At 42.0% G+C, this 15,282-nt stretch overlaps 1 protein-coding gene across 1 annotated transcript in view; it reads left to right on the top strand.

Annotated features, from left to right (window-relative positions):
- Positions 1-3,869: 3,869 nt before the first annotated feature.
- Positions 3,870-15,282, top strand: part of ret (ret proto-oncogene receptor tyrosine kinase) — a 72,375-nt gene continuing 60,962 nt past the window's right edge. The window contains exon 1 of the mRNA XM_055661721.1: positions 3,870-4,002. Coding sequence (XP_055517696.1) covers positions 3,951-4,002 — 52 coding nt within the window. The 5' untranslated portion in view covers positions 3,870-3,950. The remainder of the gene's footprint in view (positions 4,003-15,282) is intronic.

Here is a 15,282-nt window from a genome sequence, read left to right as displayed (position 1 = left end):
TTATAATCTTCAGTCAATTGAATACTTTTAGACTGTGGTGACTCTCATGAAGTACAAAATCCAGCAGAAAAATTGTGCTCAACTGTCTTACAATCAATAGAAAATAGGCATAGTTATAGAAGGATACAGCATGGAAACAGGCCCTTTGGCCCATCGAGTTTGTGTTAACCATTCATTGCGGAATGAATACGAATGGTTGGGATGAGAAAGTACAAGGCATGATTAGTAAGTTTGCAGATGATACTAAAGTGGTTGGTATTGTTCATAGTGAATATGGTCATCAGAAATTAGAGTAAATTCTTGTTCACAAATCTCTAATGCAGAAACAAGAGTGCAAAGCACTGAGCTAATGCTGACTCCATTTGGTACCTGCTATTAATAGGAATGGGATTACATATTGGGAATGGTGAGAATAGGAAATTGCAGTGATGGGTTCCAATGATAAACACATTCTCAGCAAATACTCAGAAGCATTTATACCCTGGGGTGAAAAGCCTTCCATTTGCATTTGGAAATGTTGCACACCGCATAGATCCATGAGAGTTGCTCTCTGAGACACATCAGGAAGCAAACCATAAAACACAGAGTACTGAGCCTTGAGGTAAAGCCACAGTTGAACGTACTTAGACAACCAAGGAATAATTAACCATATTATTCTGAAAATGCATTTTAAATTATTTTGTGATTCAAAAATGTTGCAAACATTGTTATTACCCTTTAGTCAGCTGATTAGAAGGGATTTACTAATTAGTTGCATGATGTAATTAGTGCATCTGAATCAGCATCTTGTTACAAAGAAATTATCTTGGATTTCAATTATAATCAATTTCAAATTACAATGAATAATCTTCCAATTAGATGGATAAAATTTGAACTGCATCTGGGTTACGATGAATATATTTGTTTACAAGCCAATCATAAGGTCATAAGGAATAGTAGTGGAATTAGACCATTCGGCCCATCAAGTCTACTCTGCCATTCAATCATGGCTGAGCCAGAGATTTGTCCTGACCTCTGTAGACATTGTTGCTTCTTTATCTACTGAACAAACTCCACAGTTTCCCATCTCTGGTCTTTTAAATGTTTCCAAGCTTCAGGACAGCTTGCAAAGGAATTATATCCCAGTCCAACTATTTGCAACTTCTTTCTTAGACCCCTTCTGACCTTTAAGAACATCCACAACCATTTATTCAAGAGTCAAGAGAGTTTTATTGTCATGTGTCTCCGATAGGACAATGAATGAAACCATGTTATACATTGGTATATGGTACAATGTATAAATTACAATATGCAATGGTAAAAACCATCACTTATTTTTTTTTAATTATTCACATTGATACCGTTTCCATATACTTATAAGATAACATATATGCTTCTACATCTCAGCGAGGGCAACTATTGAGAAGAAAATTAAAAAAACATTTCGACTGCTTAATATTACGAAGCGGGTCGTTAAAAAAAATGTCATTTTAAATGAATAGATATTTTGACATTAAATCACTGTACACCAACAGAGAGTGTGCTGATTTTGCTCACAACGTAAAAACAAAACAAATAATGTTCTTTTTTTTCCAGTAATGCACTCTGGTCAAAAGACAACTTGCTGGAGGAACTCAGGAGGTCCGGCAGCATCTGTGGAGGGAGTGGAGAGGCGACGTCTCGGATCGGAACCCTTCTCCAGACTTCGCTCTGTTCTGAGCTGTGATGGCCAGCGCAGCTTTTATTCCACTGAGTGAAATTTCGCGTCCGACGATTCCCTGCCCCTTCCTTGCGAATGTATCGTTCTGTTAGCCCCATTGCACCCCACAGAACACACCTCTCTGTGTGAAACAAGACGAACAAGCTTAGAAACACTGAAGAAGGGTTTCGGCCCGAAACGTTGCCTATTTCCTTCGCTCCATAGATGCTGCTGCACCCGCTGAGTTTCTCCAGCTTTTTTGTGTAAGCTTAGACACACTTGTTGCCTTTGCCCACAAGCGCGGGCAGACTTTAGAGACGCGTAAGAAAGAACTGCAAATGCTGGTTTAAATCGAAGAAATGCTGGAGTAACTCAGCGGGACAGGCAGCATCTCTGGAGAGAAGGGTCTCGACCCGAAACGTTACCCTCTCCTCCTCTCCAGAGATGCTGCCTGTCCCGCTGAGTTACTCCAGCATTTTGTGTCTCTGTCAGACTTTAAAGGCAGCAGCAGTCCGCGTCGCTGGAGCTCAGCTGCGCGTCGACACGTCTAGCCTCTCGTTAGGCAGGTTCCACCCTTTGAGATCCGTCACCAAAGACGAATCGTAATTACCAATGTCTATGACTTGCAGATTTTATCCCATACGTTTTCTGTATTTCGGGTGCGGTCCAATCCTCCCTTCCCTACTCAAACCCCTCTCTGACGTCTCGTTAATTTAATTCATTGGGATCCTTTTTTTTGCGCGTTTCTGCCGCTCTCCCTCCATTCTCCTCGTTCATGGGTCAGTATCAGTCGCTGGGTAGAATTGTACCGAAATTATACCAACATCTATTTATTCCGTTTAAAAATATGACCGACTCTCATGTTTGCCGCCTGTGATTTGTTTGATGATGTCGTTGTATTGGATTGGTAAGTTTATTTCCTATTCTGTCTACAAAGTCCCCCGTGTCTTCAACCCCCCTGCAACCCCTCATCAATTGGCCACCAGCATCCAGAGTGAACGGCTGCAAACAGCTGAGTTTTGCCTCTTTCTCTGGGGGAGAGGAGAATCCAGAGCCCCTCGAGTAACTGAAGATAGACACAAAAAGCTGGAGTAACTCAGCGGGACAGGCAGCGTCTCTGGAGAGAAGGAATGGGTGAGACCCTTCTTCAGACCTCCAGAGATGCTACCTGTCCCGCTGAGTTACTCCAGCATTTTGCGTCTATCTTCGGGTTTTAACGCAGCATCTGCAGTTCCTTCCTCCACCCCTCAAGTAACTCTCCGCTCCGATCAACCACCCAGTCCTCCTGAACAAGCCACAAAGTGCTGGAGGAACTGCGCGGGTCAGGCAGCATCTGAGGAGGGAATGGATGGACAGGCGACGTTTCGGGTCGGAACCTTCCTCAGACCGGAGAAATGTGGAGAAGGAGTCTATTCCCTCCCCCGATGCTGACTGACTTGCCGAGTTCCTCCAACACTTTGCGTCTTGGTTAAGATTCCAACATCTGCAGTTCCTTCACATAGATGCTGCCGCACCCGCTGAGTTTCTCCAGCACTTTTGTCTACCTTCGATTTTCCAGCATCTGCAGTTCCTTCTTGAACATTTATCTACTCTTTGTGACTTTGTTTCCATTCCCTCCCCCCTCGCTATCCTCTGCCACTCCAGAACCAATCCTTACCTATTTTCCAGGTATAGCCACCTCTATTTTCTCTCACTGTTTTTGCCCTGATCGCTCCGTCCTGTCAAAGCGCATTATTTTGGATGACACAACATGCTGGAGTAACTCGGCGGGACGGGCAGCATCTCCGGGGAGAAGGGATGGGTGGCGTTTCGGGTCGAGACTCTGACTCTGATTAGTTGTGTAGTTGGTAGTTGGCCGTTCCGGTTCGCTCTCTGCTCCCCACATTGTCCACTCTCTGCTACATAGGCACTTGTAGTTTGGCCTCTCGATCGCTCCATTACCCACTACTGCCCATCCCCATAGAAATCCGGCAACCGCCTTCTCTTTGTATTTTTCTGACCCACAGCGTCCCCAGGAGTCCCGTTGGAGAATTTCCCGGGCAGCTGAGGCTGATTCCTAATTAACTTTGCGCCGTGATCAACAGCAGAAAAAGAACCACCTTCAACCACGATCAGGATGGGGGCAGTGCGAGTGTGAGTGAGAGGCGGGAGGGGGAAAAATACACCACAAGCAACCTCTCTCAGACTAACAAAAAAAACTCAGCCCGGCCACAGAACAACTGGTAACTGGAAGGAAAATAACAGTGAGAGGGAAACTACATGTGGATAGAGGATGCGTTCACTCATAGGGTCCCGCTTGTTATTCGCCCTGTTTCTTATCGAAGGTAAGATGATTTTTTTTTAATGTATATATGCCGTGATTTACCCAAGGTGGGAAGTTAGACGCGAGAAGGCGCTGTGTGCCGTGCGGTTTAACATCGTGAAACTGACAGCTGGAGGATTTCATCTTGAGATGGAAACTTGGATATTTATGGTGCCATTGAAACATTCACCGCAACTCACTTAGACAAGGATTTTTTTGTTTTTGTTTTAGTGACCCAGAAATTAAACTTTGTTTAACTGGCCTTCGCTGAGATGATTCTCGCGGATGGTCTCCGCAAACTGCCTCCCGCTAAGAGCGGGGCATGTTACGCGTGGGTGCTATGTTGAACAGTTGCCCCGTTACTTGCCCGCGGCTGGCGGTCTCCAGGCAGCTGCGACCCCTCCGCTTCTCCCTTTCATTGGGGATGAGAGGGACCCAGCTGTATCCCCGGGATGGGCAACACTTGTCAGTGATGTATTAGTGGAAATTCGTCTCCCGAATTAGTTGACGATGTTAAATAAAAAAGGAAGATTTCGTGGAAGGGAGAGTAGAAATGTTAACTGCCCAAGAGTGGCGGAAAGTCTAAGATGAGAGAGAGAGGGAGACTGTACAATGGGTGAATTCGGATTCGGAGATTTATTTCGAGATACGGACAGCGTCGCTTTGAAAATGTATCCGACAGAGAGCTGTAATGATCAGTTCTGATCATTGTCAAAGGCCAGTTAGTGAATGGTCCCGAGTTCCCTCGGCTGAGGCTTAGCTGTCATCACAGGAAGGGAATCGGATTCAGAGGCAGAAACAACCTTTGTTGGAGATCTGAGATAAAAGCTGCATTTTTGTGGAAGTACCAATGTAATGACTGGTAGCAGGGGAAGAGAGGTTCTTGCTTGCTGTTGACTTTCGGAACAATGTCTAGGATGGTTCTAGTCCTAGTTGTTTATGATTCTTTATGGTCTTTGAGGAAGACTTGTTTTTACATTCGAAATGAGTAGGAAGGAACTGCAGATGCTTGTTTAAACCGCAGATAGACATAAAAAGCTGGAGGAACTCAGCGGGACGGGCAGCATCTCTGGAGAGAAGGAATGGGCGACGTTTCGGGTCGAGACCCTTCTTCAGACTAGCTAGGGATAAGGGAAAGGAGAGATATAGACGATGATGTAGAGAGATAAAGCTGCTTGTCCCGCGGAGTTACTCCAGTTTTTTGTGTATCCAGTATCTTGTTTTGACATTCCCTGTGTTTCGTTCTGTTTTCACTGGATTCACGACATTGCACAGTTGCACCTATTTGAACACTCATTGTGTCAGAAGCTGGTTTGGAGATTGGTGCGCGTACCGGTTAGCTGTTAGACAGAAATGATGAAAGTTTTTGCAGATATGGCTGAATATTTCAGCGTTGCGATGATGCGATTCTCACCGGCACACTTCTGCATATTATTAAAGGTTCATTCTTTCCGATGTATGTTTATTGAGGTGGAGTTTGTGCCGCATCTATCAGTGAAGTGTGGATCGTATACATGCAAAAGGATACAACGTGCTGGGGCAACAACTCAGCGGGTCCGGCGGCACCGCTGGAGAACATGATATGTGTGCGCGTGTAGGCAGATGTGTTCTGAAGATGTCAGTGGCATTTATACAGATTATAGAGGGGAATAAACCTGCAACTATTGCTGAATAGCTTTGAATTGTTGATCTACTGGCTGAGTAGCACACAGCCGAGTGTTTTATTTATGGTTTCGTACACTGATATCAATATTATTTCCTATTTATTTTGGGCAGCCAGCCATTCATCAGAAATAGAGGCAATTGGCAGTGTCTCTTTGTTAATATTTTTACCGAGGAATCAAAGGACAAGGTCGACCACTCCCACTATCCACCTCCTTGGTGACCCTCGGACTATCCTAGATCGGACTTTGCTGGCGTTACCTTGCTCTAAACGTTATTCCCATATCATATACATATACATATACATATGTGTATATGTGTATATATATATATATATACATGTGTATATATATATACATATGTGTGTGTGTGTGTGTGTGTGTGTGTATATATATACATGTGTGTGTGTGTGTATATATATGTGTGTGTATATATACACACACATGTGTGTGTGTGTGTGTGTGTGTATATATGTGTGTATGACTGTGTGTGTGTGTATATATATATATATATATATACATATGTGTGTGTGTATATATATATGTGTGTATATATACATATGTGTGTGTTGTGTGTGTGTGTGTATATATGTGTATATATATATATATGTATATATATATATATGTGTGTGTATGTATATATATATATATGTGTATGTGTATATATATGTATATATATATGTGTGTGTGTATATATATATATATATGTATGTGTGTGTGTATATATATATATATATATATATAGATAATATTTTTACACTGCAAATGGTTCGATTGTAATCATTCATGGATTGTCTTCGCTGACTGGATAGCACGCAACAAAAGCCTTTCATTGTACCTTGGTACAAGTGACAATAAACCCACCAACATTAAGCAACTGCTACAGTGGAAATGTTTATTTAAGATGGATTTCAAAGAAATGTTCAAACAAAATGTTACCGTATTAAGCAGTTTTGCTTTAAGTAGGACTTCCCCATCACCTCATGGAGACCACAACATAAAGATGTTAGATGTGTACAACACCTTTCAAAATCACCAGTGTCCTAAACTGTTTCACCAACTATACGGAGCCACAGCTGCTGGTAGTACAAGGTAGAAGGGCTAGCAAATTGTATGGAGGACCACGAGAGGCTGCAAATGGGTTGTATGGGAGGGCAAGACTCAGCAGATGGGAAACCATGTGGGAAAATTGAAAATTTGGAAAGAACAATGAAAATTCAAATCATTATATAAATGGGTGAAACCACAAACTATTGGAGTATTTGGAGCTAGGCTTGGACGATTTCAGATGAAGTGTTCACGCATTTCAGGTGATGAGGATTTTTTATCTCTCAGAAGCTCTGGAATCTTTGGAATTCTCTATATTGGCTGATATTTAATCTGCAGGGGAGTCCAGGAGCACAGAGAGGCAACAGAATAGTGGCATTGGTGCCAAGCCTGGATTAGTTACCATGTTGAAGAATGGAAGGCAGAGAGCAGGCTTGAAGGGTTGGCTGGTCCCTGTCTGCTCTAAGTTCCTTGTATTTGTGCATTTGATGGAGCCCTACTATTAGTGTAACTTTAAGTTTACAAATCAAGTTGCTACCCTGAACTCGCCTGCAACCTGCAGTTAACTATTAATGGCCTCACCTTTGTTTATTGAAAACCAGATAGTTTGTTGTAGCCTTTATCATTGCAGAAGAATGAAACATTATGGATTTAAAAGTTCAAACTTGCATTGATTTAGGATCTGAACTTACCAGACAGGTGTGGATTTATCTACAAACAAGTGATTATTCTCCACCTGAGAAAGATATTTAAGGAAATACAGCACTTGTTGCAGCTTGAGTTTCAGTCATGCCGAACTATCTGTGATCTTCCTTCTGGCTGCATTTCAAATTGACAAAGCAGAAAATACTCATTTCCTGGTGATATTTCCAATCTTGATAGCTTGGCTTCTCCCCAAGGCAGGAGCCAGGCATTTGAAAGCAGCTGACAATAACTTAATTCAGCAGTGAAACGCTGTCCCATTTGCTTTTCCCTATTTTTCCACAGGATGTGTGTATATCTATGGTTAATGCTCGTACTGATCACCCATCCCTAATTACCCCCAAGCTGATCCGAGCCAACCACCTTGGTCAGAGTGGAGCTACTGTAGACCACAATAAGGACAGCAAATTCCCCTCCATAAAGGACGTCCATGAATCAAATGGATTTTTACAACAATCTGATACTTTTATGATCTCATTGCTGACACCAGCTCTTTAATTATTTGGATTTAAATTCTCTATTGTCATGGATACTGGAACAGCAACCTAACCATAAATCTACCCTACCCCTGGCTATTTCCTCATGCGCTTTGAAGAGACATACTTGGGATTGATCTGCTGTTAATATATCAATTGTAATAGAATCTCATTCTGTCAAGTTATATTCTGACTATGGTGATGGTTGCTATTTTGTTCAAAACAGAAGCACAATTAAAAATTATATCACCATTATTGTTCCTTGGTAAGAGGTGTGGCCTTTACACCTCCACTATCTTCACCATCATTACACTTTTACTACATACACCTTCGCCACCTGGTGACCCTCCTAGTCCATCCATACTGAGTTTAACCCAACCACACTGCTCCTCCTCCTGAGGTAACACAGCAAAAAGCAGGACAAGAGACGTGTCCTAAACTTAAAGCATAGGTCTTGTGCCTCATTAACCCATTTAGCCTGAGTACATATTGTTTATTCTTCCGACCCAACCCAAAACGTTGTCAATCCATTCCCTCCACAGATGCTTTCTAACCCGTGGAGTTAATTGAGTGCTTTGATTCTTTTTGATCAATACTCCAGCATTTGCCGTTTCTTGTGATTACAAATTGTTTGTTTGAAGGAACCGCAGATGCTGGAAAAATCGGAGGTCGACAAAAAATGCTGGAGAAAGCCAGCGGGTGAGGCAAGTAAAATCGTTTCTTACTTGTTTTCTGGTTAACCTAAATTCTGTGGATCACTACAGGTGAGTCAGTTGCCACCTGGCCTAGAATTATGGTAGAGGCTCAGAAGTAAGATGAGGAACATTTATCTAGGCAGTGCAATGTGATCTGGAAATAATCAGCGCATTGTGATCTTGATCAAAAGGCAGTGGAAGTAGATTCAGTAGGAGCTTCCAACAGGGGATCAGATGAGTATTTAAGGTGAAAAATTGAAAGGAATAAGCAGGGAAGTGGCAAAGTGGGCCACTTTCAGAAAGGTGACAGAGATGGGCACATTGGACTGAAAAGCTTTCTTCTGCACTGCATCTGTCTACCCATAAGCAATTAGCATCACCTTCTTCTTCTTTCATGTGGCTCAGCTTAAAGTTGTTGGACAACTTGTTCTATTTGATCTTCCGTTTGTACACGTCGAGTTGATTGCATTAGTCGAAACAGGACGGACCACGTGAAGGTTGCAATCTTCCATCCCAGCTTTACCTATGCTCCTGTAAGAACCCAACAAACATGTTCCATCAGGCCACTAATAACTCTTCAGAGATAAGAAAACCCTCATTTTTATCACTCAGTTACTGACGGAGGCAGTCTAACAATCACCTGCAGGTTGATTTATTATCCGGTCCTGTCCATTCTGATCCAGTTAGAGGCACTTCCCTTTATTTGATGTTTGTGGGATCCAATATCATGGGATCCAATGACGGGGTGTAAAATGGTTGTATATAAAAGTCTTAAAAAGGAATAGATGTCAAATGATTTCATAATTAACACAAACCTTTAACTGTGCTTCACAATTTCACATTCTTGAGAGAAATGGTTAAAGATATTGTAATTTACCTGTTGCTGAATATTTCCAGACCCCACCCCCACCTCTTTGGCAGTGGGATAGGAAATAGTTGAGATTGTACGGTTGTAGAGAACAGCATCATAATTTAAATAAGTTGCATATCTCAGATTTGCAGTGAATCAATCCATTTCTAAATGACTCAATAGGCATTCTCTTTAATTACGTAAGTTGTTCTAAATTCTTTGGCATTGTCGTATGTTAGCTTGGCTAATCTCTTTAATTTATAGCTGTGTGTTGTTTCCACTGTGGTTGCCCGCAGTGGCTGTGGCTCATTGGGTAACCCCCCTGGTTCTGTCAGAGGCTGTGATTTCCAGTCCCACTCCAGAGGCTCAGAGCACCAATATCTAGACCGACCCTTCATGGCAGCACTGTCACAAGCACCTTCTTTTGGTTGAATCTTGAAACTGAGGTCCCATCTGTTCTCCTGGTGGATGTCATCGAGTCATGCAGCACGGAAACAGGCCCTTTGGCCCAACTTGCCCATGTCAACCAAGGTGCCCCATCCACACTAATCCCACCTGCTCACATATAGTCCATATCCCTCTGAATGTTTCCTATCTATGTACCTGTCCAAACATATTTTAAACGTTGTTATAGTACTTGCCTTGACCACCTCCTCCGGCAGCTCTTTTCACGTACCCACCACCCTCTGTGTGAAAAATGTCAACATGTTAAAGAAGAGAAGTGGGATTCACTGCATGGCTTGGGCAATATTGATCACAAACTCTATATAACCTAAGAGAAGAAACGGGTTGTGCTAAGTGAAATAAAACAAGAAATAAGTTTTCTCTCTATTGGAACTTGGGTGTCAAAACTGACTGCTATATTTCTTGCATTAATATTGTCACTCAATTGTAAGGCACTTAATTAACTGCAGAGTCTCTGGATGTCTTGAAAGGCAGTATATAAATATAGAGACATCGTGGGCAATCTAATGAAAGCTAATGCACATCATCATAAATTAAATGTATTCAGGAAATAATATATATCACAAACAAATACAAGTCGGTCTTTACAAGCACAGTATAATCAAAAGAAAGGATAATTTGGAAATTATTAATCACCTGATATTGACCGGGTATATTGAACATAGGGTTACTGGGAGACATTATATAAAATAGGCATCGTCTCCCAGAAATACTATATATATCCCTGATTAAGCAGGGAAAGCTGAATACATTATACGATGAAAATGTTGTTTGCATATGTTTTCACTGTGATTAATTTGTAGATAGTCACTATGCATGGCCAGATATAAAGACAGGACCCCATTATGTTTCCTTACATGGTGGAAAATAATGGGTAATTTCTGGTTCATGCAGACCCCCCCAACACCCCCCCCCCCCCCCCCCCCCCCCTCACTCCAATGAGCCCTTTCTTGAATCTCTCATCCCCTCTCCCAATACATTCCTCTTCAATCTCCCTATTCTAAACTCTTTGATAGCTGCCCCTCCCCCTTTTCCAACAGCTTCATTCACACTCTGACTAATAATACAGGCAGATGTCCCAACCATAGATAATAATGATAAAAGCTAACACTGATACACTCAATGTCTTCAAATCTCTCACCCTCTCTATTTCAGACACACCCCAAGCAAGTACAATATTCTATTATCAACATCATTTTTAATTTAAGAAAGGCATGTTTCCACAAAATGTCCCCTTTTCCTTCTGTGGTCAACAATGATGAAGGCAGCCTCCAATAATGATAGTTTGGAGAGCAATAGGGAGTGAGTTGGGCTACATTGAGTCAGATTAAAAAAAAAACATTTTCATTGCCTATTCAGTCAGCTAATGAGTACTGTTGTTGCATAATTAATTGTGGAGCTGCCCGACTCAAGCCCCACCCATTATCGCTCTCTAATATTGGGAGAGGGTAATGTTTTGAAGCCATTTTATGTTGAGGAACAGGCAGAATGTTATTAGATCTGATCATTGTGCATACCAGCCATAATCTAATCTAATTGTGGAGCAGCGCAGAGGAGATGCATGGCCTCTTGTGTCTTAGTGTGGTTAAAGTAATATTGCTATGAGGAGTTCAGCCTGTGCACCTCGGACAACGTAACCGTGGCATTTACTTGTGTAGGAATGAACTGCAGATGCTGGTTTAAACCAAAGACAGACCCAACAGGCTGGAGTAGCTTCAGTGGATCAGGCAGCATCTCTGGAGAAAAGGAATAGGTGACGTTTTGGGTCGAGACCTTTCAGTGGACGTCTGAAGAAGGGTTCTGACCCGCAACATCACCCATTCCTTCTCTCCAGAGATGCTGCCTGACCCGCTGAGTTACTCCTGGCACCCACTTGTTATGTCCTGGGCACTGCCCTGACCATTGGGTATGCCAGGCACTGTCAGTTTCAGCTTCATCTCAATTTCAAAGGTCCAGTAATGCTTCAGATATTAGAAGTGGTTATACAATTATTCAAGTTCCTGCAGGGGAAGTGAGGCAGAGAGATGTGGGCATCATTTCTGCTTCTTTGTCAGTCTTAATATAAACAATGCCGAGCAAATAGAGGTAATTGCTCTGTCTAAATGAATTACACTCTAATAATTTAATCTCAGTCGTCAGTTGAATCATGAGAATAGAAGTAGACTCGTATGTGACTGGCATTGAAACCTGATTTGGAGTCTGTGCTCCAGATACACCTGCCCTCGTTGAGTAGGAGCAGTGTATCCTGTGGCACTCCCCTCCACCTTTACCATCAGGTGTAGCAAGAATGCATGGGTGCATGTTCATCATTTGTTTATGCAATGTGATAATCACTGGCAAAGCATGCATTTATTGCAGATTATCAATTGTATTTGGAAAGGCTGTGTGAACTGGTTTCCTGAACTGCTGCAGCCTGCATGGTCATAAGGAGCAGAATTAGGCCATTTGGCCCATCGAGTCTACTCTGCAATTTAATCTTGGCTGATCTATCTCTCCCTCCGAACCCCATTCTCCTGCCTTCTCCCTATTAACCCCTGACACCCATACTAGTCAATATACTCAATCAATATGGTGAATATACTCCCAATCGCTGTTGAATGGTGAGTTTAAGGAACAAGATTCAACACCGGAAGTAATAACAAAACATTGTTTTGTTCGGCAAGTGTCAAACTTCGATGGGAACCTGCAAGTGATGGGCTCCCCACAATCTCTCTGCGTTATTTGTTCTTCGCACACAAAGACGGGTCTAGAGCAGGATTTTGTAATGGAGAAGAGATTGCAGATGTTGGAATCTTGAGTAAAAACCAAACGGCTGGTGGAACTCCATGGGTCAGGCAGCACCTTCCGTATTAGATGCCACCATCTGTACCCTTTTGTGTTCTCCATGTATCACCTACTGCCTTGGTTACTATCTCTACCCTTCTCTCCTGCACCCGAGTCATCTACCAACCTACCCTTCCTCAGCTGACCACCTATCACTTGTAAGCACTTGTACCACCCCTTCCCATACACTCTCTCTGCCAGCTATCTCCCCTCCACTCCATCAGTCTGATGAAGAATCCCAACCTGAAATGTCATCTGTCCATTTCCCAGCACAGATCCTGAGTTCAACACATTGTTGTTTTTAAACTTACAGTGTTGGAATAATTTTACATGGTGTTGTGAAAGGTTATATTTATTGGCTTTTCTGGTATGGTGTATGGTGGAGAATGAACATATATGAGTGTCAGCCGAGGGAGGAGAGAATGACAGGAGCATTGTGATGAAGGGGCAGTGCTGGCCTGAAAACCTGATACCTCTCTACTCCTTTCTCAAGGAGCTGTTCAAGCAACCTGGATGTTTGAGTGCCTATGACTCAAGACCCCATTTGGGTTATTGCTAAAATGTGATCAGAACTGTTCGAGTGGACAGAAAATTGGCAAGGGAGCATTCCTCGTGATAAATGTGAGCTAATGCATTAAGTGAGGACAAACAAGGTGAGAGAATACGTGATGAATAGAAGAGCAGAGGAAGATGCAGAACTTTGCAGTGTCCAAAACCAGCAGGTACACGTTCCATGTGGGGGTTTAGAGGAAATCTCTGGAAGAATCTTTTTACTCTGGGAGTCTGTCAGTGGGATGAGTGGAGGTAGGTATTCCTTCAACATTTATGAAATACTTGGACTAGCAATTGAGCTGCCAAGGCATAGCAGCCTCTAGACTAACAGTTGGTGAATGGAATTAGTATTGATAAGTTATGAAGATCAACGTGGGCTGAAGGACATATTTTGTTGCTGCATGACTCCATGCATGCATGCATACAGGGTATTAAAGACATTGAACAGTCAGATAAGGTGCTAATGTAACCATATGGAATGCTGCAAGATGAAGAATATAGGAGCATGGTTAGGCTGTTTAAAGGACTGGTGACGCAAGTTTAACCCTGACTTTTGGTGTAACATCGCAAACACTTTGTGTTTTAATTGTAATCATGTAAAAGAGATGGATCTGATAATTAATCGGCAACAATCTGAGATGAGTTGTTTCAGCTAATTCATGAACAGTTTATCAAATGGATTCCGCCGCTCCCCAATCTTATGGAATGTATAATTAGTGCAGGTGTCTGTCAGATTTATAGGATTTTTTTTGATATTTATTGATTTTCATTTTTTAGAAGTGCTTAGGGTATTTAATGATCTAATTGCAATTGCAAAATTTTGTTGAATTTATCTGCATTTTATCCCACCTGAGACAGAAATAATATAATTATCTAAGGCATATTCTGGCCTTGGTTGGCGAATCTGATATCGTTGAGGAATTTTCAGAAAGTTATATCCAGACCAGCGGGATGACACAATAATTTTTCTCCACGTGACAGGGTGTTGAATGGCAAGGATATGCGAGGGGCATAACATCATGTACATATCATTATGTCAAATTTCTCATCATCTCTCAATATATAAAGAACTACTTCAAAGTGCAGTAGCTGTTGTGCAAATCAAGAAAACATTCTCACACAAATAAGAATGAAATTGGTGAAAAGATGCGATTGGAAAAGGAAGAGCTTTGGGTTGGATGTCAAGACAACCCTCCTCTTTGGTTCCTAGTGAAGCACAAAAAAATGATGTGCAAAATGCATGAATTCATTTGAAAAACGAATGCCAGAATGGGGGGGGGGCCCATGCTGCAGATTTCTGATTATGTTCTTCATAGATTGCAAATGGTAGATGAGATAAACGTTCATAGTTATTCTAAAAGTAGAAATTAAGTGTTTATGTCTATAACACACCATCAGATCATCAGTATATCCCATTCAAAGTAAAATCCAATTAATATTTAGTACCAAAATAAATGTTTAGCAAACATTTTAAGAGTCTTGGTGAGTTTGATATATTTTTAGCTTAGTTAAGAGGTACAGCGTGGAAACAGGACTTTCAGCCCACTGAGTCCGCACCGACCAGCAATCCCCACACACTAGCACTATCCCACACACACTAGGGACAATTTGCATTTATATCAAGCCAATTAACCTACAAACCCGTACATCTTTGGAGTTTGGGAGGAAATCAAAGATCTCGGTGAAAACCCACGCAGGTCATGGGGAGAACGTCCAAACTCCGTACAGACAAGCACCCGTAGTCAGGATCGAACCCAAGTCTTGGGCACTGTAAGGCAATAGCTCTACTGTATTGAAACTTTTTTTTTCTGTTTATTATCACTTCTGTCAAGGGGATCATTTGGTTTTACCTCACTGAGATAGATGGCTGAAAGGTGCAATCCCATTCCAAGTATTGTGCCTGAAGTTTGGACAATATGGCACTACACTACTGAAGCCATGCCACATCTCTGCAGGTGCTGTTCTTTGGATTAAACTTGAAACACTGGTCCTTTCTCTTATTTTGTTTTGTCAGGAAACAGTTTGTGCCGT

The sequence above is a fragment of the Leucoraja erinacea genome, chromosome 34 (assembly GCF_028641065.1).
Source record: "Leucoraja erinacea ecotype New England chromosome 34, Leri_hhj_1, whole genome shotgun sequence".
Taxonomy (NCBI): Eukaryota; Metazoa; Chordata; class Chondrichthyes; order Rajiformes; family Rajidae; genus Leucoraja; species Leucoraja erinaceus.
This window is presented reverse-complemented; position numbering and strand designations above follow the sequence as displayed.